This window comes from Lepidochelys kempii, chromosome 22, assembly GCF_965140285.1.
Source record: "Lepidochelys kempii isolate rLepKem1 chromosome 22, rLepKem1.hap1, whole genome shotgun sequence".
NCBI lineage: Eukaryota > Metazoa > Chordata > Testudines > Cheloniidae > Lepidochelys > Lepidochelys kempii.
This window is the reverse complement of record NC_136401.1, coordinates 19,670,334-19,696,970: the sequence shown is the minus strand read 5'-3', so window position 1 is coordinate 19,696,970 and position 26,637 is coordinate 19,670,334. Positions and strand designations below refer to the sequence as shown.

The window sequence follows — 26,637 nt, the reverse complement described above, 5'->3', positions numbered from 1 at the left end:
ACACTTAACAAAAAAATTACATGTAGCTGAAAGAAGCAAGTTTCCATTAATGTCTTTTTAAATGTGTAACCGGCCATATGATGTCACTGGAGTGTTTTTTTTGTTTTGTTTTTTTTTTTTTTTTTTAAGGGAACAGCCATGTGGTTTATGCACAGTTGAGTTGTTTTGAATGCAAACTTGACATCATACCGAAGGCAGCAGAGAACAACATATGCACAGTAAACAGGCAGACTGTCTTATTGATTAACAGATGAGACCTCTATTATCGATCAAAGCTTGGCGAGAAAATTTATCACTTTTAATTTCACTGCTGCCAAATATTTCTGCCCGTGAGCCAGCCGTTACTAAGGCAATTTAAAGGCAAAGGAATTCTCTCTTTAATGGATCTCACGGCACCTCTGTCTTTCTCTACCTGTTTTGTCTGCACCTTTCTCTAAAGCCCTGTATTTTTGAGGGGGGCAGCGAAGTACTTTTCTTCGTATTAAATTTGGAGGGATGGGATGAGGATGAGAAGTGCCATCTGAATTCCTGGAAATAAGCCACGTAGCATTTTGGTATCTCATGATGGGAACACTTTCAAATGTAGCAGGGGAAGCTATGTAGCTAAGGTCTAAATGACAAGTGAGGTAGCTGGCGTTTTTTCCCCACATCATACCAGTTTGAAGATTACCCTGTCATACTCTAATCATTATTTAGTTTTCTTACAGCAGATGTATCAAACTTCAAAATCTAACAAATGCATTCACAGCTTTTTCCTGGCAGCATATGCTTAGAAGATTGTGTATATTGTTAATCTATTTTTATCTGTAAGTTACTTATCTGCTGTTAGACATCCTGTTTTTTTCTCATTATAACTAGAGCCTCTGACCCACTATATGCAGTGCATGTTGATAGCAATTTTCTAAGAATTCCCACAAATACCACATCTCTCTAATAGTCACAGAAATATCTGTGCCTTTCACTAAATTGTGTTGTTTCTGCCACGTTTCTTATCAGATGGTTCTACTTTCTTTCTTTCCTCTCCTCTTTAGATACTGGTAATAACTGCTACAATTGGCAGAGAGTGCGGGAAAACCAATTAAAATTAGATCAGTTACAACTCTGGTGAAAGTCACTGATGTCTAATGATTTTTTTAAACAAATATCTAATTTGTTGGAAAGCAGCTCTTTGATTGTAAAGAGCAATGTAATATTAATAGTGTATTTTATTATTAGGCTGTTCTTCTGAGCTGCTACAACTGTATGTTTTGTTGTGTTGTGTTTTTAATTTTGGTGCTGCAGAAGACCCACTGCTCCTGGATAAATTGGGATCTATGGGTTATCTTACTAGGTGTAAAATATTTGATCTTTCACTGACCCATTCAGTAGAACGTTTCCTCCCTTTTTGGGAATGATCCGCATTTGTATCACTTTCACGACAGCACAAAGTGATGCCATAGAGAATTGCTCTATCCTGTCCTCAAGCATGGATAATTTGTATTGCATTATCAAATACTGATTGGAATACTGCTTTAGTTAGCAATGTTGGATACAGACTTGTTTAACTTGTTCTGGTTTGACTTATTACAAACAAAATCCACATTAATTGCGGTGTTTTGAAGAGTCTGACAATGTTTTACTTGGCACAGAGACTCTTACCTTAAAGTTGTCTGTGTCTGTCTTTCCTTCCTGCTGTACATTAAATGGTCCCTGTTGCAATATCGTCTCTGACAAAAATGTTTACAGATTGTATTTGTGTTGGATCATCTGAAGACGTATATTGTGCCTGGGTATCTTCATAATATGCTCTTTATTTTTTTTCCCTCTCTAGCGGGTGCCAAAGCGTTTGTCTGTGATCAATGTGGTGCACAGTTCTCTAAAGAAGATGCCCTGGAGGCGCACAGACAGACACACACCGGTATGTTGACTTTTTTTTTTAAACACATCCCCAAAAAACGTAGTTGGTCTGCACAGTGACACCTGGTCGAGCAGGCAAAACTTTCCAGGAATCCTGGAGAGAGCCAGACAGAGGAATAAATGATACATTTGTGTGGTGTTCACCTGTCTGTTAGCTCCAACTGGAGATAGCAGATCATACCCTCTCTCCCCAGGTTCACACACAGGTTGATACAGCAAGATTTTTTCCTTGTAAAACAATTTTTCTTAACTCTCAGAGCTGTTCCCAAAAGCCCTCTTTTACCAAAAACCAAAATCAGAGTTCTTTCTACCAAGAGAAAAGAGAGTGTTCCCAGGCTTGGGGGAAGAGGGTGAACATCTTTTTGGCCCCCTTTGTCTTTTCCCATTCAGTTTCTAAGAGGTGATCCTTGTAAAGTTGGGGGACAGGAGCCCTATTTCTTAAGGATGCTCAAACTTCTGTATAAGACTGTGCAGAATACATAGGATTGAAAGGATTCGTTTTTTTCCAGTAAATGTTGATTTCACTGCACATGCACACGCACAAACGAGCAAAAGAAGAGATGCAGAAGAGATGGCCAGCCCTCTGTGGAGATAGAGGTGGTTAGGGACTATTTAGAAAAGCTGGACATGCACAAGTCCATGGGGCCGGACGAGTTGCATCCGAGAGTGCTGAAGGAATTGGCGGCTGTGATTGCAGAGCCACTGGCCATTATCTTTGAAAACTCGTGGCGAACCGGGGAAGTCCCGGATGACTGGAAAAAGGCTAATGTAGTGCCAATCTTTAAAAAAGGGAAGAAGGAAGATCCTGGGAACTACAGGCCAGTCAGCCTCACCTCAGTCCCTGGAAAAATCATGGAGCAGGTCCTCAAAGAATCAATCCTGAAGCACTTGCATGAGAGGAAAGTGATCAGGAACAGCCAGCATGGATTCACCAAGGGAAGGTCATGCCTGACTAATCTAATCGCCTTTTATGATGAGATTACTGGTTCTGTGGATGAAGGGAAAGCAGTGGATGTATTGTTTCTTGACTTTAGCAAAGCTTTTGACACGGTCTCCTATAGTATTCTTGTCAGCAAGTTAAAGAAGTATGGGCTGGATGAATACACTATAAGGTGGGTAGAAAGCTGGCTAGATTGTCGGGCTCAACGGGTAGTGATCAATGGCTCCATGTCTAGTTGGCAGCCGGTATCAAGTGGAGTGCCCCAAGGGTCGGTCCTGGGGCCGGTTTTATTCAATATCTTCATAAATGATCTGGAGGATGGTGTGGATTGCACTCTCAACAAATTTGCGGATGATACTAAACTGGGAGGAGTGGTAGATACGCTGGAGGGGAGGGATAGGATACAGAAGGACCTAGACCAATTGGAAGATTGGGCCAAAAGGAATCTGATGAGGTTCAATAAGGATAAGTGCAGGGTCCTGCACTTAGGACGGAAGAACCCAATGCACAGCTACAGACTAGGGACTGAATGGCTAGGCAGCAGTTCTGCGGAAAAGGACCTAGGAGTGACAGTGGACGAGAAGCTGGATATGAGTCAGCAGTGTGCCCTTGTTGCCAAGAAGGCCAATGGCATTTTGGGATGTATAAGTAGGGGCATAGCGAGCAGATCGAGGGACGTGATCGTTCCCCTCTATTCGACATCGGTGAGGCCTCATCTGGAGTACTGTGTCCAGTTTTGGGCCCCACACTTCAAGAAGGATGTGGATAAATTGGAGAGAGTCCAGCGAAGGGCAACAAAAATGATTAGGGGACTGGAACACATGAGTTATGAGGAGAGGCTGAGGGAGCTGGGATTGTTTAGCCTGCAGAAGAGAAGAATGAGGGGGGATTTGATAGCTGCTTTCAACTACCTGAAAGGGGGTTCCAAAGAGGATGGCTCTAGACTGTTCTCAGTGGTAGCAGATGACAGAACAAGGAGTAATGGTCTCAAGTTGCAGTGGGGGAGGTTTAGATTGGATATTAGGAAAAACTTTTTCACTAAGAGGGTGGTGAAACACTGGAATGAGTTACCTAGGGAGGTGGTAGAATCTCCTTCCTTAGAGGTTTTTAAGGTCAGGCTTGACAAAGCCCTGGCTGGGATGATTTAACTGGGAATTGGTCCTGCTTTGAGCAGGGGGTTGGACTAGATCACCTTCTGGGGTCCCTTCCAACCCTGATATTCTATGATTCTATGATTCTAAAACATAAATAAATAAATAAAAATTCCCCGTGGTGGTAATCAAAATTAAGAAATAGGCAAAGTAAGGAATCCTGCGGAGAACTTACTAGAGTCCCACTTGAATGTGTACAAAAGACGTTGTAATGAATGCTGCCTAAAGCAGGTTTTACACTTCGGCTAAAACAGCTGGCTTATAAAGCTTTAATTGTTTGAATCTCAGTGTCTACTGTCATTAAATAATTATTGTCTGATCCCCCCCCCCCCCAATTTCCCACAATTGTTGAAATTTAAATAGACAAAAAATTTTAAAAATATTTAAAATAAACATTGATATTATCCATCAATATTATTAAAAATATTGAGTTCTGCCAAGCCAAAGAATAAATGGGAGCTTGGATGCCCTGGTTACCCTACTCACGAGGTGGAGATGAAGTGACCGGACGACCATCTATGAAATGGCTCAGCGGGGGAACTACAAGTTTACTCTTGGTCCCTATTGGGAAATGTTGCCCATGTGTCTTGTGCATCATTCAAGTATTGTCCTGGAGCACGGAGAAATGTTTTTCCAAGACAATACAGACTGCTTCTTTTTTTTTAAGTTACCCAGGTCAGAGCAGGGCAGTGGGGTGTGTGGGATTGCCTCTATCCATTACCCGCAAGAGGTTTCACTCCCTTCTGATAACTCCCGTTGTCTGAGTGTTGTCTTCCTCTTGCATGCCGGGCTTTGCTTTCTAGGCAGAGCCCTCTCTTCTTTGGATTTCGCTTCAGCTCCTAGGGCCCTGTTTGGCTCTAAAGAGGTGAGGTGTTGAAAGGACAAGGTTTTAACTAAACGATTGCTCTTAACTATTTTGGCTTCCTTTAACTCAAGTCTAAAGTCAGTTTGACAATAAGGCATTTAGTTGAAGTCTCATTGCCTGAGAAGATTTAAAACTAAGCTGAATGAAACCCTAGATGATATACTGAAGGGAACAATCAAACATTGGCTAAGGCAGAGAAATGGACAGACTATATGGGGCTTTCTAGCATCTCCATTTTATATAAGTCACCGACAGCTCTTTAGGAGTTCTTACCCAACGTTTCTTTTCTCAGTGCCCTCTGATGGTGGGGGAACAGTATGGTTCTGCTGGATATTTCTGAATATTTGTGTATTATGACATTGCACCTGCATTTTCACCATCATGGCCATTCCAGGAAACACCTAGGAGAAGAACCAGCTCTCTGACTTGTGGGATTTGGCTGAGACTTGCAATGAGATCTCCTGTTTCATTACAAAATCTACAAAAATGAATTTTCCAACGCTAAACCAATGTCCCCCCCCCGCCATTCCTTACTTTGAAAACTCTTTCTCCTTGTGCTAAATTCCGCATACAGCAATTGAAAGCAGAAAACTCAGATGTCTTTCTGGATGAAACAGAAAAATCTGGTGAAGAACTAATATTTTCTGTCTCTCCGCTAAGCTAAATGTGTTCTGAAAGATCAGATCATATTATCAGCTGTGACCTGAAACCGTAGTGTAGAAAAGGGTTGACAGCTACACATGCTAGATGTGAAATGATCTGTCAAAATGTTACTCGGTGCTCGGTTTTCAAAAATTTAAGATGGTTTGATTGGAATCTAAGAGAAGGAGTCTGGGGATGCTGTTGCCAGGGAGTTAAAACTTCTTGCATTACAGAAGCTGAGTTGGGGAGCTTTCAGTCTTTTACATGATGGCATATCCTGCCCCAGAGCTGTTGTCCTATTCCATGAAGAACATGTTGATAAATCCATTATAGGGTCATGTATACCAGCTACAAAAGGTTCATTCACATAAATAGTGACTTGTAGTGGCTCCATCTTGCCAAGCTGTGTTTTACATGCTGGCTGACTTCCCCTAAAATGATTTAACTGGACACTTATCCCCACCCCAGCTCAAAGATGGTTGAGAAAAAACAGAGAAATGGGAAAAATGGTGTCCTTAGTAGATGTTTATTCTTGTGAGGTCTATGTGTCTGGAATATTGCTGTCCTTTTAAAAGGAAACCAAAGGATAGGGTGGTGGTGTCACCATGTTGGTGCCAGGATATTAGAGAGAGAGAGAGAGAGAGAAAGAAGTGAGGGAGGTAATTTTTATTGGACCAGCTTCTCTTGGAGAAAGAGGCAAGCTTTATGCTTACACAGAGCTTTTCTCCAGGTCTCGGAAAGGTACTCAAAGTGTCACAGTAGCTGAAGAAGAGCTCTGTGTAGCTTGAAAGCTTGTCTCTTTCAACAAAGGAAGTTGGTCCAATGAAAGTTATTACCTCACCCACGTTGTCTCTAACAAAGGATGGAGAAATTCTCATTTAGGGCTTGTATGAGCGTGTGCAGCTCAGAGGTGTGACCACCACCAGAGAAGTGGAAACTGACAGGAAGCACTTATTGACTGCGTCAACATTTGTCTTGCAGAACTTTCTCACCTGCTAACAAAAAACAAACCAAGAGGTGTGGAGGGTGTTGCAGTAACTCACGAGAAAGAACACCATTATTTTTTCCTGTTGGGTGGTGGCTAGTAAATACCCTTATCATTTCAGGGCTTTGAATACAGGAGTTGAAATAAATGCATCTGATTAAGTGAGCTGTAGCTCACGAAAGCTCATGCTCAAATAAATTGGTTAGTCTCTAAGGTGCCACAAGTACTCCTTTTCTTTTTGCGAATACAGACTAACACGGCTGTTACTCTGAAATAAATGCTGTTGCTCAGTTACATTTCTTAGTCACTGGTCGCTCTCCAACAAACGATTTCTGTTTTGTTGAAATTGGATATTCACTGATTTTTTTTTTCAGTGGTTGGATCACTGTTTTTGATCACGATTATGGTATGGATCCAAAATTCAGATGAAATATTCAGCAAGAAGATTTGAAGAAATCTCACCATCTACGTCATTACTCATCTTAAAAGCTGATGATTTAAGTTTTTCAAAAATACTTATGTGCTATTTTCAAAAGTGACTTAGGAGTCTGACTCAAAGTCAATGGGACTTGTACTCCTAAATAATTTAGGCACTTCAGAAGATTCTCTCTCTGAATTGGCAGATCAGTGCCCTTTTTCATCCTATTTATGTGAATAATTAATTGTTCTTTATCTTGACTCTATAGAGGTCATGTTTCGTTGGCATAGGACACGTGTAGTTGATGTCAAGATGTTGACTGGATCGTCACCATAGACTGAGTGCCTAGTCCCGCATTGCAGAAGAGAGATTCTTTGATGTCTGACTTAAGAATATATCCAAAAGAAAGAGAACCAGGTTGTTAGGGGGCTGGTCTGTGGCTGAAGATCTAAAGAGTGCAGTGGTCCCTGAGATGGACGCTCCTGTGAGTGGCTTCTAGATGGGAGCTCCTAATTCTTTCCCCCATGTGAGTGAGTCATGTGGGACTCTTCACTGAGGTTCTCATCCCCACATAGAATCATAGAATATCAGGGTTGGAAGGGACCTCAGGAGGTCATCTAGTCCAACCTGCTGCTCAAAGCAGGACCAATCTCCAATTAAATCATCCCAGCCAGGGCTTTGTCAAGCCTGACCTTAAAAACTTCTAGGGAAGGAGATTCCACCACCTCCCTAGGTAACGCATTCCAGTGTTTCACCACCCTCATAGTGAAAAAGTTTTTCCTAATATCCAACCTAAATCTCCCCCACTGAAACTAGAGATCATTACTCCTTGTTCTGTCATCTGCATATTCAAATATAGGCTTATAAACCCAGAGTGAGTCCAAAAGCTAATGGCTTTTCTCTTCCCTTTCCTTTCCCCACAGTGGCCAGCAATTGTGTCTCCCTCTCACATCTATACTTCTTTTTCCTGCCAGACTGACCACAGGCTTGATAGGTGGCTGATGTAGGGGATGAACCTCTTGGAGTTGTTTCTTTTTCTCTTTGTTCTGAAACCCTTGGAAACAGAGTGGCCCCAAGATAAATTTACGGCCTGCCATTGAGTGATAACTCCAAGAGGAGATGGGGAGCATAGTGAGATGCAGGGGTTTATGGAAGCTGTTCATGGCTGTAGGTGTCTGTTCCTTAGTGATCTGGAAGTTCAGCCATTGACTTGTTTGGCTATATGCCTTGAATGCTTGTTGCTACCAATAGATACTTTTATTGCAAGGTATACTGAGCCTGCCTCTCAGTGAAACTCTACTAATAACTCTGAACTCTCCTTTTTCTTTTGTCAGAGTGCTTTAGTTTTATTAATAAATTGCCTGTTTTAATATGAAACTTTGATGGCTCGGGCAAATCTGTATATTCAAAAACAGAATCCATCTGCTATCTCAAAGCACAAGCTGAGTACGTAGTGATTCTAACTAGCACACGACGTTCAAGCAAAGGCAAGGAAAGAACCATTTATGCATACTGAGTCATTTTTTTTGAACCATTGAAGGGTACACTAGATTAACAAACAGTAATGTTTATATGGCAGTGTTGTCTTAATTCCATTCCTGCTCAGTTCGGTTTGTAACCGCACAATACACCAAAAGGATCTATCAAAATAAGTAGTGGTGGCATGCAATGATGCATGCCATGTGTGGTTCAGGCTTTTTTGCATGCATTGCTTAGCACGAAGGATGTGGATGTAGAGAAAGGTATTTCCAATTCATACAAAAGCTAACTTGACCATTTATTTCCTATCTAAATAATTTAGTGGTGGAGAAAATGATGGTTGCTTTACCAAAGAGCAAACGGTTTTTATCATGTTTCCTTTTGTTGTTGTGCTTTTGCAGGGTTGTTTGTTTGTTTGTTTTGTTTTTGTTTGAGTACAATAATAGGTAAATACAGGGAACTCCCTTGTGCGTTGTATATTGAGACAAATACATAGTGCAAACACTGTAGTTTCTAGAATGCTTCTGTTAAAGAGCATTGAAGAGTTAACAGTTAGGCTGCTCCAGCATGTATTTTATTTATGCTTCAGAGTCTTTACCTGGTTCTCTAAAGTAAAACTAAAAGCAGTGTGTGGGGAAGGAGCCCACTTATTTTTGTACTATATTAGGAACAGCTTAATTTAGTACAAGCGAGTCTTTTATTACTGATAAACACCATTAATATCTTAATTTATACTCAGAGATTGAAATTTGACACCTGGACACTGTGTTGGCTTGGAAAACACAACCGGTTTTGTGCCAGAGGTTTTAATGACCGATCAGTAATATAAATTGCTGCATCACTGAACAGGAGTAGGTTCACCATGTCATTTGATCTGAAAACTTCACTGGCCAAGCAGCAGTTAATAAATTTTCAAATAATTACCCTCTTTATTCAAAGCCAAACTAATTAGGATTGGTTTTTACAAATAATAATGTTGTTTAAGCAACTGTATATACCAGATTAGGAAGAGAAAGAAAAAGGATTTGGAATGTACAGGCTACCAAAACAGGAAGAATTAAATACTGACTGTACTTTATTTTCAATGCTGTTACCACATGTTTGTACAGCACCTGGCACAATGAGGTCCTGACCTGCTTGGTTATTGGAAACAACTACAGCATAAATATTTAATAGTAATGTACGGCGTATGTGACCCATTGCATGCTGTAGAGAGTTGGATTTCAGTTAGCAACGTCAGAAACATTTTTATCTGTTCCACGAGTTTGGTGGTGGCTGCTGGTTTGGGGACGATGAAAATTCCACCTGGATAGGACTGAAGGTGTATGTCCGTAATCCATTCAAATATTCTCTCTGCCTCTCCAAACCCAGACATCCTATTGTAATGGTAGTTAGAATTTGATTTAACCAGTTTTCATGTACAAACATAGTTTGCCAGTTCCATGGGAATCTGATAATAAGCTAGGCTCTAACAGATGGGGAATGGAAGGAAATTGAGTGTGGTCTGCGGGATTTCTTGCACCTTCCTTTGAAGCAGCGGATACTGACCGCTGTCAGACAGAATGCTGAACTAGACAGACCATGCCTTTGCTCTGTTTCTGTGCTAGAACTGTGCCCTGTTTAAGGAGATGTGACCTGATGGTCAAGGATTCCAGTACATTTTTGTTTGTATCCTTAACCTGCTCGGCTAACTGACGGCAAAGAAACTGGGATGGGGACAGAGTTGTGGCTTGCAATGACAGTTCTGTTGGGCTTAAATATGAGAACCTCTCCTCTCGCTCTGCCTAGGATCGCTTGGATGGATCCAAAGACTTTCTCAAGTAGAAGGGAGATTATGGAGTCGAAGAAATAAACTTGCACTAGTACTTGATTAAATGTCATGTAGCAACCAGTTCATGGCTTAATATTTTTTTGTTTTGTTTTTAGAACTGTTGCGCATTCTGCACTCCCAGTGAAATAAATGGGACTCTATGGCTGGTCAGCACCTTTTGAAAATCAGGTCATTTATGACCTCTGACGAGAAGGTGCAGCGTTAGGAATGTGTGTTCTTAAGAAGGCATTTAATGATGACTGAAGCTCAACATGTCCCATCAAAATAAAGTTAAAACAGGGCAGCTGCTAGGTTTCACTAATAACCTTGAAAAATGTGAGCGGACTTAAGTATATTTGATTTAAAGCCTTGGGACTGGAATGTTCGAGGCTGCCAAAGAGAGCTATGCTCGTGCCAAAGCTCAAATGGCGACATGAAAACGTAGCTTGGTGGAACAAAAATAGGACTTCCGGGTCACAGGGACCCAAGTTAAACAGGTTTATCATCACCTCCTTAAGATGTAAATATGCGCTTCTCAGTTACACATCAGAAATGGGCTTTATGGCAAAAGGAACCCACACTTGCCAAGAAATGGATAGCTTCCTGTTGCTGAGCAGCTCTCAAATAGTGCTGTCTCTGGTACAAAAACTTTAATTATGTAATTAAAGAGGCTGTATTAAAGAAACTTGATTTGCAAATAACTCTCTTGCAGAAAAGATTTGTCTCTCCTTTGTCCTCGCCAGCTGGTTTTTTGACAAGCATGGTGAAAGACCTTCCTTTTGCAGAGGTGCAGCAAGTTTGTATTACTTCTTGAAGCTGCTCTGGCAGATCATTGCAAGGGTGCTACTATATGATTCTTTCTAGAGAGAAATGAGGCAGTGTCCAGGGTGAGCTGAACTGACTTGTTCACAAATGCAATTTTTTGAGAAGGGCCAGTGACTGAGTCAGCTATAGATCAGTTAGTTTTTACATCTTTTAACAAAGTGTACAAAATATTGACAATGCTGCATAGCTCTTTTCTTAGATCAGAAGAAGATTTTACAAAAGGTATGGATAAGGTAAAGGAATCTTGTAAATTCCCACTTAAGTGTGTAGACAGCTCTGGGGTGGAACAATTTAAAAATATGGGAAAGCCACCTTATCTAACGTACATTTCACATTGCTCACTGCTTCCTAGAGAAAGGTTATCTTGCTGCGTTCTAACTTGTCTTAAATTTAGACCATGTTGACTACTATCAAACTGACCCTCTCACGATAGACCCTATGTTAACTACTATCAAACTGATCCTCTTACGATAGAAAAACGAAGCTTCTGTTTTGGATACAGGGTGAAATTTTTTTCTTACTTGAATGTTTTTTCCCCCTTATGAGTGTAGAGACTTCTGTACATTCTGCATAGCTCAGTTGATTCAGGACTGAAAAGTTCTTTCTGGGTGTTCACTTTATTTGGCCTGAATCCTACAGTAACAGAAAAAGCAGCAACTGTTCTGGCTTATCTTCAGAGCAGTGGAAGCATAGTGCCATGCCTCTGGGAAAGTGTGGAAAATTAGGCATTACTTTTTTAAAATTTAAAACAACAAAAAATAACTTTAAAAACTGCACACGCGTTCCCATGCATAGGGGTATGGTAACTCATTCTGTGGGTTCATGTGAGCTGCTGACTCTAAAATATAATAGCTGTTGACTTTTATAAATATCAGAGGTGAATTGTATAGTATTTCCATGAATGTGCCAAGATGTTTAATATGAGAAAGCTACAGATCCAGAAGTGCTGCGTAACCAGTGTCATGTGCATATGTTTGGACTGTCAGTATGCTAGCATAGATTTACTTTTGACCTAATTTCACACTGATATTACAGAGGCATGTTTTATGCCTAATATAGAATTTATTTTCATAGCATATGCTCTCGCCTCCATCATGGCAAGCAGTTCACTTTTTGATTTGTGGGGTCAATGCTACTGCTCCCTGTCAGGTGCAAGAAGCCTCGGCAAGGCACTTCATTCTTTTGGCATATTCGGTATGGGCCAGTGCTGTTCCTGGTATTCTGCCCACAGCGGCAAGAACTGAACTAAGAGGAAATCTGCGTTTGGACTTCTAATGAGAACCCTTTCACAGCTGTGAACGATGCACTTGTGACCAAGTCAGGTCAGTCCACTCTGGACACTGCCTCTTTTCCTCATTTCTTTCTAGAAAAAAGAAATGAACGGCTTGAGACACAAGGTGGGTGAGGTAGTATCTTTTATTGGACCCACTTCTGTGGGCGAAAGACAAGCTTTTGAGGTACACAGAGCTCTTCAAGTATTACCTCAACCACCATGTCTCTCTACATGGCTACAACAACACTCCAACAAATGTCTGTTTCAGTGAAGAACTGCCAGGAAAACAGACACAATGTGTGAGAGTTCTGTCTGTCCTGTCCCGGCATGGCAAGGGTCCCTTCACCCACCCCCCATTCCCAGGTACAACTTCATGCTTCAGCTCTGTTCCAGTCAGTGGAATGGTTGCTTGCAGGTAGGAGACGAACAGAACAGTTGAATGACTGTACCAGATCTGATCTGCTTTCTTTATTGTGTATAGTTCTGCCATGTCCCATCTCATTCATTTCCTCTAAACTACATCCCAATCTTTTCAATTACTCATACAGAAATCTTTCCAGGACTCGAATCGCTTTCATCCTCTGTACCCCTTCTATTTTTACTATATCCTTTTTCAGATAGGGTACAGAGACCTGAACACAGCATTCCAGGTGAGGACATCCAATTGATTTCTACAACGGTGTAATAATACTTTCCATGTATTCCTCATGCATCCTAAAATTTTGCATGCTTTCTTGACAGCTGCTTGAAAGGAGGCGTAATTTTCACGGAGCTGTCCGCAGTGACAACCAGATCTCTTTCCCAGAGTAGTTGCATTTAATTTAAAACCTGGTCATGTGTATGAGCAATTCAAATGATTCTTTCCAAAATGCATTACCTTGCATTTGTCAACACTGAGTTTCATCTTCTATTATGCTTCTTGTGGCCCTAGACTGGTTAGGACTCTCTGAACTTCCTCACAGAGTATATCTACCTTTTGAGCTGGGCGCTTGGAGCTAGTGACTAAAGATAGCGGTGTGTCCATGGTGGGCGTGGGTGGCTGCTCAGGCTAGCCACCCCAGGTAAAATCCCGCCTGATCCCCTGGGTATGTGCTCAGGCAGCTAGCCCAACAGAGCTATTTCAGGTGCTAGCTTGAGCAGAGCTAGCGCTGGTGTGTGCATGCAAACTGGGAATCCTACCTCACAGCTCAGATGTAGATGGACCCGCAGGTTTCTGTGCTTTAGGCAAAATTTTCAAAAGCTCCCAGCCTTAAAGTGCAAGTCTCACTGCGAAAAGTGACTGAGACTCAAGAGCCCAAGTCTCATTGAAAATCAGTGGAAGTTAGCCTCGTAGGTGCTAAAATCATGCTTGAAAATGACTCTGAAGTGTCAAAGTCACTTAAGTCACTCTTTTGATATTTTACCCTTATAATTTTACCAAAATGATTTTATCTATAAATTTTGCAACCTCACTGTTCACCCAGCCCAAGCCAGATCACCAATAAATACATTAAATGTCACTGGTTGTAACCGTGAATGCACTTATTCCGTCCTTTCTAAGAGGAAGTGGTCTGCTTTAAACCTGCCTTCTCTTTATATAAACCTGACTACTGATCGTTGATTGCTGCCCCATTGCATCCTTTAGCCAGAAAAAAACCTCCTTTATGGTGACACCAAACATCGGTGCACACATAATAGAATGGATTTAATAAAACCAATGTGTAAGTGAAACTATAAATCATTTTGGTGGTGTTCACGGGATGTTGGTAGCATTTTGATTTAATAGTTGGACAAACACAAGGGTCTATTTTATTCAGAATTTACAGGCCTCAGGGCTGTTAGTCCTCCAAATTTAATAGCACTGAAATTGCAGGGTTTGCGATAATTTGCCTATCACTTTCTGCTCTGCTATTGATGTTTATTGTCAGCAGGATGGAATCTCAATCTGATTCACTTAGATAACATGTCTGTTAAACATTTGGATAATTGTGCCATCATTAACTTGTCACATTATTTTAGAAATTCAAAACAGGAGTGTGGTAAGTGGAGGTAGAAGGGCGGGTAGATCCTACATGAGCACAACTGGGGAAAGGAGAAGTTGACAATGCATATAGCTTTCACTCTGGAGATCCTTACAATGTATTCGGGAAAGCTGTATGTGATGTAGTCAGTTGCTGATAAGCTGCAGAAGGCTCCAGTGTGTCACAATGTCCATTTTATACAGGATGGAATAGCACAAGGTGTGGGAATGGCTGCCCATCTTCTTGGTATGCATGTGGATTTTGTCCAAGCCTTTTCGGAGCTGGGGTCCTAAAGTTAGGCTTCTATGTCCATTTTTAGGTGCCTATGTAAGTGGCCTTTTTTTTTTCTCCATAAGTGCTGAGCACCAGCCAGTTCCCCCTGGAGTCAATAGAAGCTGCTGGATGCTCAGTGTTCCTGACAAATCAGGGTGCTATTTAGACTCCAAAATATGGATTTGGGGGTCAAAAGTTAGATGGGCTCCCATTTATTTATAATGGTGCCCTTGTTTCTTTGGTGTCATGTACAATTTTGCTCCATGAGCCCAGGACATTTGAACTTAATCTTCATGATATTTGTGATGTTTTCATTTTTCCCTCCAGCCCCCTCCATAAAAGGTTAGTCTGCAAGCCAGGGTGGTGGTGGTTTTGTTTTGTTTTTAAAACATTTGTTAAGCTATTTTGCGGTAATCAAAACGAATCTGTTGGGTGAGAACAATTGATGTTGAAACCTAACATACAAGTTTTTTAGACCTGATGATATACTAAAAATCTTAAGAAAAAATTAGCCTTTTAAAAAATTCCTTTGTTGCTTTAAATTTCATATACCTATCAGTGCTAGGGCAAAGCCCAATCTCAGTTTGGAGTATGAGAGGGAGCTGCAGATCAGCACTGAAAAGCGCTGGCAGAATGCTAGGGAGGAAGCGTGTATGTGTTTGCATGAAAAATTTGTGCTGCATGCCATAAGCTGACATCAAACAAGAGCTGGGCCGGAAATGGTTTGCTCATCCTCCAAGAGCTTTTGAGATTACACAATTTTTCCTATCCTGAATCAGGACAAAATATTGAGATCTCAAATTTACAAGAACCAAAAATCTGAGGGGGTGCAGAAATACTGGATCAGTCAATCAGCATTTTGATTTAGATAATTTTTTTACATAAAATTTAAAAACAAAGTTGTTTTGAACCAAATCCTTTTCATTTTAGAAATATCAAAACAGGACCTTCTGACAGTTTAACAACTTTTTTTTAAAAGTTCAAATTAGGAGATTCATCAAAATTGATGCTTTTCCACAAACAAGTTCAGTTTAATCAAATCTGCACTTTCTGACCCAACCCGTCCCCCCGTCCCCCCCCGCCGTTTTGTCAGAAATTCCCAACCACCTCTACATCTAGCTATTGAGGGGTTAGGAGGGTAATCACTGCAAGGTAATATAAATCTGTGCTTTCCTGTGATATAAGAGAAAGCCTTCCATTCATGTTCTATTCAGCGGGCATGTTGATAGATGGAAGCCACTAAATGAGTTAGGATTACAAATCATAAAGCTGAGCATCTCAATTAAAAAAAAAATTAAAAAAAACAAACCGACAAGCTGTTGGGGGTGAACGGGATGTTACGGTTCTTCCTGCGGGTCTTCATCTTAACATCTGTCCAATTCAGCTATACTATCGGTGTATTTTGTGCAGTGATATTTATGCTCGCTGTTACATGGCACATTATAAGTTATCTATTGGCTCTTCCGTTAATGAGATAAACAGGTTCTGTTAGGCAGTTTTTTCTCTGAAGTTATTCATTCCATTCTTATACAGGAGCAAGTATACAGTAGCTTCTGTGTAAAACCTGTTTGACAGCTGACCCATCTCGAGGGCTGTTCAGTGGCAGATTTGTCTGCTTATTTTAAAGGAAGACGTAAAGTAAGTGCTGGAGGGACCACTAAAGTGTGTGGGGAGGCAACCGGCATTGTGACCCTCTGTGCCAGATCACACCACTCACTCAGATTTGGCCCAGTCATGGCAGCAAGGAAAGGGCTCCCCCTTACGCCACCCAGCTCTTGTCGGGGTCTGCCCATTATTTTTGGGTCCCCTATGAGTTCAGGTTCTTAAAAGTTGGATGCATGGCCCTTCATCTAAAAAGCAGAGGGGCAATGAAAGGCCCTTAACCCCCACGTCTCTGGTGCCTGTGGAAGGAGGCATGGGGATGGAGTGGAAGGGAGGTGAGAAACCTTGAGAGATTCAATTAAGCACCCAACACTTTGAACGTTTCTCTGAAGCTCTGTGAGATCTGCAAAGTGCAGCTGGAAAGCTCATGATGATAAATTTTCTTCATATCTACTTTTCCTAAGTTTCTGGGGTGGTTCTCGTGATATTACCAAAAGCCACCTTCAGTTTCCCAGCTTTAGTTTTACCTCATAGTATGCCAGGTGGAAGCATGAATTACCTTTCTTGACTCATCTTGGTTTTTCCTCTTTCAAGGCTTGATCCAAAGCCTAGTTAACTCAGTGGGAGTCATTCCATCTACCCATTGACTTCAGTGGGTTTTGGATCAGTCCCCTGAAAATGCAAGTGTGTGAGACTTCCTATTTTAAAATATATCAGCAACTTCAGAGATCACTTCATGGTTTGGGCTGTTCCATAGGTTCTCAGCATCAGCTGGCCCACTGGTAGTATAGCTCTATAAAATGGCACCATTACACATGTAAAACAATACTTATCAAGTGCCTGCAAACAGTCAGCATGTTTCCCTTAACCAAACAAATATAAAATCTTTGCAGACTGCCTATGACTTTCTATTACTGTTTCACAGTACTCTGGAGAGTTTTAAGATAACAGCTTGATTAAGCTTATGAGGAAAATACTATCAGATACCATTCTTCTCCGCAGATCGAGACAATGTACTGTAGTGTTAAATATGTTTTAGGGTAATTATCTTTCCTGTAGTCATTTTAGTTACATGAACAAAAAGGGAAGGAGGGAAGGCTCAGCAGGTGCAGAATAGAATGTGGGTGGATATGGTAGCCAGGCATATGTTAGTTGACTTTGAGTAGTAACAGAGGTAGGCTTTTGGGGCTTCTTCGTAGCTCCCCAACAGTGGTGTAAACTTCATAGACTTCACTGAAGTTCCTTTAGATTTATATTGGTATGGGAGGCAAATATCCAGCCCTTTGAGTCTATAGACCAAGCTCTTTTGTCACCAGGTTGTTCTGGTAGCAACTTTTCTGATATTTAAATATGTTGCACGTCAGTTTCTCCCCGGTTAACCACAGGTGATCGAATTAGAATCGGACTTCCCTATTTCACTGTTTCAATCATCATTAGAACTGTGCTAGTTACGGCAAAACAGTTAAATTTGAGATTGTACTTAAAGGCTTTGGTGCACATTGCCTGGCTGCTTGAGGAATTGGCATGTCTACCCTGTAATCACTCCAATTTCAGTGGAAATATGGTCAAGGGAACAATAAACACTTCTTTGCTTTTTAGTAAGAACAAAAAACTTTCCATGATTGTAGGAGCAATTCAAACCACTGGACAGAATTCTCCCCTCAATCAGACATCTGTTCTATTCCATGTGAACCCCTGAGTTCAACACCAATGTTCCTGAATCGTTATTCCATCAGGCATAGGGATGTGATGATGTATAGGACCAGCCCAGGGGTCAACAGGAAAAGGGGTTAGCCAACTTTTTTGGCTGGTGGAAGGAGCACTGATGCCTATCATGAGTGAATGCTGGTAGCAGGATTGAGCCAGCTGTGGAGAATTAATTAATTCACCCCACTCCTCATAAGAGGGATAGTGATGCTTGGGGAATGTAAACCTGGATTCTGTAATGAAAACAGGATTTCTAGAGAGCTAAGAGGAGAATTGGGAAGCACTTCCCTCTTCTACGAGGCCTCAATAAGCCACACTCTAGATTTTTGCTTTTGGCTTTGGCTGAGAAAAGCCTTACTCCATTTCTTTTTGGCCCTTCCAGGCAGGGCATTCTTTGCTTATTTGTTTTTCAAGTTGCTCGTGCTGGTGAGCAAAGTGGAAATGGCAGAAGGGTTAAGTTACTTTTGTGTTTTGGTTTTCACCAAAAAGTTTACTAGCAATTGGACATCTAACTTAATGAATGTCAGTGAAAATGAGGTAGGGTCAAAGGCTAATATGAGGTAAGAACAAGTTAAAAGTTACCTAGACAAGTTAGATGTCTTCCAGTCACCAGGGTCTGATGAAATACATCCTGGAATACTCAAGGCACTGACTGAGGAGATATCTGAGTCATTAGCAATTATCTTCAAAAAATCATGGAAGACAGGATAGATTCCAAAGGACTGGAAAAGGGCAAATATAAATATAAAAGGGCATCTATAAAAAGGGGAATAAGGACAACTTGGGGAATTACAGACCAGTCAGCTTAATTTCTGTACCGGGAAAGATAATGGAGCAAGCCTTGTGGTTATGGGGAAGCAGTAGATGTGGTATATCTTGACTTTTTAGTAAGGCTTTTGATACTGTCTCACATGACCTTCTCTTAAACAAAGTAGGGAAATATAACCTACATGGAGATGCTATAAGGTGGGTGCTTAACTAATCTGGGAATGGTTTTCCAACCAGTTACCAGTGGTTCACAGTCAAGCTGTAAGGGCATTTTGAGTGGGGTCCCACAGGGAATAGTTCTGGGTCTGGTTCTGTTCGATAGCTTTATCAATGATTTAGATAATGGTATAGAGAGTACACTTATAAAGTTTGCGGGTCGCAAGTGCTTTGGAGGATAGGATTAAAATTTGAAATGATCTGGACAAACTGGAGAAATGGTCTGAAGTAAATAGGATGAAATTCAATCAGGACAAATGCAAAATACTGCACTTAGGAGGGAACAATCGGTAGCACACGTACAAAATGGGAAATGACTGCCTAGGAAGGAAGGAGTACTGCAGAAAGGGATCTAGGGGTCATAGTGGACCACAAGTTAAATACGAGTCAACAGTGTAACACTTGCAAAAAAAGTAAACATTCTGGATTGTATCAGTAAGAGTGTTATAAGCAAAACACAAGAAGTATTTATTCTGTGCTGATTGGGCCTCAATTGGAGTATTGCGTCCAGTTCTGGGCAACACATTTCAGGAAAGATGTGGACAAATTGCAGAAAGTCCAGAGAAGTGCAACAAAAATGATTAAAGGTCTAGAAAACATGAACTATGAGGGAAGATTGAAAAAATTGGGTTTGTTTAGTCTGAAGAAGAGAAGACTGAGAGGGGACATAACAGTTTTCAAGTACATAAAAGGTTGTGACAAGGAGGAGGGAGGAAAAATTGTTCTCCTTAACCTCTATGGATAGGACAAGAAGCAATGGGCTTAAATTGCAGCAAGGGTGGTTTAGGTTGGACATTAAGAAAACTTCCTAACTGTCAGGGTGGTTAAGCACTGGAATAAATTGCCTAGGGAGGTTGGGGAATCTCCAGCATTGAAGATTTTTAAGACCAGGTTAGACACACACCTGTCAGGAATAGGATTAAGTATTATCTTGACCATCTTGAGTGCAGGGGACTGGACTAGAACCCTTCAGTCGTACACTTCCATGATTCTATGAAAGCGCTGCTGCGCTCACAGCTCCAGGCAGTGAGGAAGCCCTGCAAAGCAGGAACGGCACAGTTGATACTTAGTCATATGGGTACCTGTTAAATAATAGCTACTGGAGCTGGTAGAAATGTTGACAAAATGACAATTTTTCCCATTAAATTTTTCACGAAAATCCTTTAATGTTTTAACTAGCTCTAATTGATTATTACTACTAATTTTGTGAGTATCATTGTTGGGACTTAACAATTGAAATAATAATAATGGGAAAGATAAAATTGTGGCCTCAATTGGATAATAAAAAAAGTTGCAGGGTTTTGTACAAAGGTAACAAACTTGTTCTTCTGGGGGGGGGTTGGGGTTTTTTTTTTTGTTTTTAATGCCAGTGAAGAAAGTTTAAAACAGTGTTGCCAACTCTTGCAATTCTACTGCAAATCTTGAAAATCTGATTTTTCTAATAGCCCAAAAAGCTGAGGTCCTGTGGATACACCAGAATCCCAGTTTTCATTCAAAAGAAGGGGGGAAGCAACAAAGTATATTTTCAGCCCCTGGGGCTGCAAAAAAAAATAAATCTGGAAAGCATGAAGACTAAACATGCAAAAGCCATCAGTCCTAAAACCCCCAAAATTGTTATTTTTGAAGTCTAATGATTTGTAAGCCAATCTCATGATGATTTGGGGCCTGACTCATTATTTTTGAACACTTGGGGGTTGACAATATTGCACATATTGCTCCTGCGGTATTTTAACACCAAGATCCTGATCCTGCCAGCACTTCCACACAAGAGTAAAGTTTCATAGAATCATAGAATATTAGGGTTGGAAGAGACCTCAGGAGGTCATCTCGTCCAGCCCCCTGCTCAGAGCAGGACCAACACCCACTAAATCATCCCAGCCTAGTTTGCCGCATCCAGGGCCTAAATGATTTGATCCTGGTGTTGGCTTCAAAGTAGAAGTTGTGTGTGGATCACAATGAATTAGAGTGGGGGAAAAATTGACTTCCCATTGTGGGAGCCTGGGGTTAGAAAGAATTGGTAATCTCTAGCATATGAACCACACATCTGGTATCAGGTGGGATGCCACCATCGATAAGGAAATTTTAAACCCCTCTTGTGAAGGTTCAAAGGACGTCTTTCCTGATGTCTTGAGTCATACATATTGCCCAGGAGTTGTTTACCAGGTTAGAGAAAAGAGCAACATTTTGAATTAGGCAGAGAGGGTTCCTCCTGGGGTTTGTTCTATTTCTGTAAAACAGGGATCTCTAAAAATAAGAACAAACAATTGTGAAGTTGCTTTTGCAGTTTCTTGATGCTGGGGGGGAATAAATAGGTGGTTGTGTTTGTTCCTCTGTACGCGCGCACATGAGTGTGGGTGTGTAATCTTGAATTCTACTTCCGCACTCCCGCCTACAAAATATACACTAGAAAATGGCAGAAAATAACTTCTGGTGAGCTGAGCAGAATCAACAGAACATCCAGTGTCTGAAATTTTTGCTGCCAAACTGACAGTTGGATTTTGGAATGTTTGTAAAGTATTTCAGTGCACAAAGTCATCTGTCCTTCACTAAATTTATCTTAAACTGGCCAGTCTCTATTGTGAAATAACTTAGTTACTTTGGTGAAATGTTGCTTGTAGCATTTTTCACTAGTGAAAACTGCCATTTGCTCATGGCAAAAACGTACAGAATCCTGGAAATTAGAGATGGGAAGGACTTTTCTAGATCAGGTAGTCTAGGAGCTCTCAAACTGCTTCCCAGCTTGCTTATGTGTATTGGACCATCTAAAATTAGCAATCAAATAATATCACTCTGGCAACGTGTACAGTTTCTCGTACAGAAAAGGCCTTTTAGGGAAGCAGTATTAATGCATTTTAGCTGCCTTTAGTGTGACTTTATTGACTTAAAATTTAAAAATAAAATATGCTATCTTAAATTCCCCTGAAGTGCATTAAAATATATTGCATAGCATCAAAAGCCAGATGCTATCTCACAGGATAGAACAATTAGTTTGCAAACCTAGCCATGACAGAATGGTCTGTCCTGTGAACAATACTGGACGGATCCGCAATCTGGTTCCACCAACACTGGAAGTCAAACCATCCGAAGGCAGCCCAACTGAGATGGCTGTGACGTGGCTGTAAATGTAAACACCAGATCCACAGTGTGGCCTGGGTTACCTTGGGTCTCGTGGTGGCCATCAAATCCTGAGCCATCTCAGAAGAGCCACTGGGGATATATTTCAGAGTAGCAGCCGTGTTTAGTCTGTATCCGCAAAAAGAACAGGAGGACTTGTGGCACCTTAGAGACTAGCAGATTTATTTGAGCATAAGCTTTCGTGAGCATCCAGTGAAGTGGGCTGTAGCTCACGAAAGCTTATGCTCAAATAAATTGGTTCATCTCTAAGGTGCCACAAGTCCTCCTGTTCTTTTTACTGGGGATATAATGCTCAGTAACTTTCTATCTGCTTCAATGCCCTCATCACCACAGCGGAGGAGCTTTATCCGCTTGGGCAGGGATTTCATAGCACAGCAGACGTGATCTCTCCCAAGTTTCTTCTTGCTCACTGAATAGAGAGAGTTTGTGCAGGAGACCTCCACCAGCCCGTCAGTTCAGATGGCAAACAGTATGACCCAAAGTTTACCCTCTGCCTCAAGCAGCCAGCTGAAGCCAATTGTACTGGTCCCACTATGCCCTACAGCCAGTCTCTTGTGGACAGAGCTGGTTGAATAATGGTAAGCATGTTAAACAAAAATGACAGAAGATTGTTTTTTTCTGAAATTTTCAGAAGGGAGGAAAAAAATCCTAAACCCCAATATTTATTGGGCACCCAATGGAAAAGAGGGGAGGAAAGGAGGAGGTTTTAAACTGATATTTTTCATTTAAAAAATTGAAGATGTTGAAAAAATAAAAAATTTCCACTAATTTTTTTAACAGGCAATTTTTCCTCCTAAAAAACCTGAGATCTCAACCTGATCATGGCTGGGTGATGTTTTATTAACCACAGACCTTGCATTCAGAAAGTGGATTCTGCAGCTGAGAGCAAAGAGGAGACCAAACAATGTGATCAAGCACTGCTCTGCAAACCATTGGTGACACACAGATCGCACTTTGGAAACCTCTTTACTGCGCAGACTTGTCCCCTACAGGGTGACTTTTTTTTCCCACCAACTCTTTCCATTCCACTTTTGAGTTTTGCAGAGTTGTTCTTGTGAAAATTTATGGTCTGTTTGCACAAGCAACACACACAATCCTGCCTAAATTCACCAGTATTCCTTTCCATGTGAAAATGCTTTTCACAGGTCTGAGCTCCACACTGTAATCTCAGATTCCAACAGTTATGCACTAATCTGGTTGCTAGCAACATAAGGTTGCAGAAGGAGGTAGCAAAAGACTTTTGAACAAAGTTTATCAGTAGAAGGGACTGAAAGCAGCACAAATGAGAGAAATAACAGCATAATTATTTTACTAGAGAATTTTGTCTCCTTTTCCCCTCCCTTCGCCTGAGCACTCTTTATTTGTAAGCTGACTTCTTCAAACGGATGCTTTTTTTGGGTAAAGTTTATTTCTATAAAAACAATGCCTGTGACAGCTAAACTTCCCATCGGAAGCCTTCTTAATTTGGGAGCATAATTCACAATGACAGTTTAACAAACGGGCAGCCTTTAAAGATAAAAATGAGCACGGGGTGGCAGTTCTTTTCATTACATTTTCTTAACTCCCTGACTGAAATGTAACTTTGTGAGCCTGTGATCTTGGTGTGCTTCATGAAAACGTATACAGGAGAGGGGGTGCAACAGAACCAAAGGGACCCTTTTTTGTTAAAACGTTTTGTTTCAAACACACAGCCTGTTTCGTAAGCAACTGGCCTGAGGTTTTAAAAAGCAGGAGCCTAAATCCATATTTAGGCACCTAAATATGTGGCCTCTTTTTGTTTGTTTGTTGTAGGCTGAGCACCCAGCATCCCGTATTGAGGACAGTGAGTGCTCAGCACTTATGAAAATCATGCCACTTACTTAAGTGCCTAAGTCTGGACGCAGAAGCTACCTTTAAATCACGGACTTGCTGTATTCAGCGTTATGTTTAAACAAGTGAGGTCTAAGTGTTGCCTAGTGTAACAGAATCTTCATAACGTGTTTGAAACTGTGCCATTCATGTGTTTACAGAAGAACAGAAAGTACCAAAGCTAGTGTCTCTTGAAAGGATCTGTACGTAATCAGAGCCTTATGATGTACAGCTGAAATGTTTTGGTGTGTACTTTGGCTTTGTTTTAAAAATGAATTGCCTAAAATAAGACCTCCACCTCCTGAGGCTGTCCCAGCAAGCAAAATCTTAGTTTTAAATATAGTATGTGTTGTCTTAATGCTGTAGAGCTGAAAGATTCGTGTGTGTTTATAGCGAAGGATGCTTGTGAAGGACTTGCAGGAGTAGAAGCGCTAATTATTAATTTTAGTGACTTGTTTCCATAGGGTTGCATTCAATTTAATTCTGTCCTGAATTACATGAATTACAGTAGTACATAAAATCTCCATCTGAGAGTGGGACACAATTGTGTCACTGTCCAGACATAGACTGAGTCCCTGCCCTCCAAAGCTTACAATCTAAACAGGTTAACTTTGGAGTAACATCATGCTGTCTCAGCTCAGCCATGCTTTCTGTGACTGCTGTATGGTACACGTGTTCCTACCAAACATAGGCCTGTCATGTGATGCATCTGACTGGAAAAGCCAATTCCCCAGGCTCAGTCACCATATATGTTTTGGGTAGATTCACCCATTAATCAGTCATACAAACTGAGCTACCACAAAGAATCCTAAATTACAACTCGGTCAGCCTTTAATCAGCTCGACCTCCCTCCCCCCCACCACCAAAAAAGCAAAACGAAGTCCAAATCTAGACATTGATATGACACTCCCAAAGAGAGCCTTTGAAGCTTATAATTGTGAGGGGCCAGCATTTCTGCCCTATCACAGCCCCATGCCTCTAAGTGATCAAAATGAATAAGTAAAAGAGAAGTGTTCTAGTGATGCCCGGTACCGGCCAACAGTGTCATAGCAAATGCTATGAGCATTTCTGTTATTAGCCTCTTTCTCTTTTTTCCCCCCTTCCCTCTGTGTGAAGTTCAGCCCTTAAAGCTTTCAACAGGCTGAGAATGAGTGCATGTTCTTGATTCAGATGCGTTTTTGCTGTTAAATACACATTTCTGAACAATGCTTTGGGCATTTTTAACTTTGGGAAAGACGCCAAAAAAGTATGCGTTTAAAAAAAAAAAACCCACTGACAACCCACCCCTGATTGGTTTGGAACACATTTTCTCTAATCCAAATGTATATCTTTGCCAACATGTGATTTTACAGGCAGTGATTATCTCACCTGAACTTGGGTTTCTGTTGGGGTTTAAGCTACATACCAACAGCTGACGATATAATGTTAACAACTTGCCTGTATTAGAGTCGCACTTTGTCATTCCCATAACTTCTGAAACCTGATTCTTGTGCTGAATGCAGTGGACCCAATTTGGGGAAAGTATGTAATTTAGCATATTAAATATGGTAAATTACCTTTTGTAATGGCCTTCAGTGTTTCCACGCTAGGCAGGCTGATTGCCTGTACTATGTAACTATACTAAAACTTATGGTATATAGAGAGCTGCTCAAACCAGGAATGAAGGGTTAAGCTTTCAAAGCATTGCACTCTGTCATATCCTATTAAGATCATCAGGAGTCACATGGCTATAATATCCTCATACTTAAAATATTTACTCCTCCAGTACTTCACCTGGCTGTTTGACTTAGTCTTCTACACCCAGGGGTGACTGTAGAAATGTTAGCAGGGTGCTGTGGGGTGGAAATCTTTGGGTCTCTGGTGAACAGCAGGGGAGAACTGGGAATTTCAGCCATTTGTCATGAGTCTTAGGTATTGCAGGTGTCTGAGTGCACAGCACACTTTTACTGAGTATCACGTGCTGCACTCACATTATGGTGAGGTAAGGTTACAGTTTTATTCTTCCTTTAACTCAGAATTTCTTGGGTTTTGCGGGTTTTTTGGTTCTTTAGTATCTAACACAGAGCCTCTTTGTCTGACAGTAATGTTCTGTGACTGTGCTTGAAATTTGAGTCTGAACACACATTCCTAAAACTGGGAATCTCTCTGGCTTTTAAACCATTTAAAAAAATTTTTAATTAAAAAAACTAATAAACTTCAAAGCAAGTTTGTTTGTAAAGATCAAGTTGTCAGGAACTGTAACAAGAATGAGGCTCACCTGATCAGACATGCTTACCTAAAAATAAGCAAATAAATAAAAATATACAAGATCTATGAAACCAGTACTTAAATGGCCAACGGTCTACATTTAATTTTCCTGTGCAAATACTATTTAAACTCTGATGAGAAAACCCCTCTTGCTAAGCTACAGAAAAATCTTTCTTGTCCTTTAATTCTAGATGAAGGGGATTAGTGTGAACATATTTAACCTCTGACCTTCAAACAAAAGCATTATCAAATTTAGTTGCCAAGTGGTTCCCCATTTAGCTGAACTAGTTTAGTATCTCAGCAAACTTTTTTTTTTTTGCAAAGCAAAGCTTTAAAATCTATTGTTACCTTAGAAACATTCAGAGATTTAGCAGTACTCTCTTCTATTTAGATTTGAGATGGCTGTCAGAGCACAGATAAGAGAACCAACTTCTGTACAGTTGGTGTTAGAACTTGCCTAGGGTTCAAAAAACAAACAAAAACCCTCCAAACAAACAAAACTTTTGGTGGTCTGGAAAGATTAGACTAGCTGGTTTTTTACCCTCCTTTTTATTATA

General features: G+C 40.8%; 1 protein-coding gene across 4 annotated transcripts in view; it reads left to right on the top strand.

Moving 5' to 3' along the window:
* The window catches only part of ZBTB16 (zinc finger and BTB domain containing 16), a 175,727-nt gene that overhangs the window by 105,142 nt on the left and 43,948 nt on the right, over positions 1–26,637 (top strand). For 3 of the 4 annotated variants that reach the window (XM_073320753.2, XM_073320755.2, XM_073320754.2), the window contains exon 4: positions 1,811–1,897. The exons of the other annotated variant lie outside the window; for it this stretch is intronic. In XM_073320753.2, the coding sequence (XP_073176854.1) occupies positions 1,811–1,897 (87 nt within the window). The remainder of the gene's footprint in view (positions 1–1,810; positions 1,898–26,637) is intronic. 4 annotated transcript variants of the gene reach the window in all.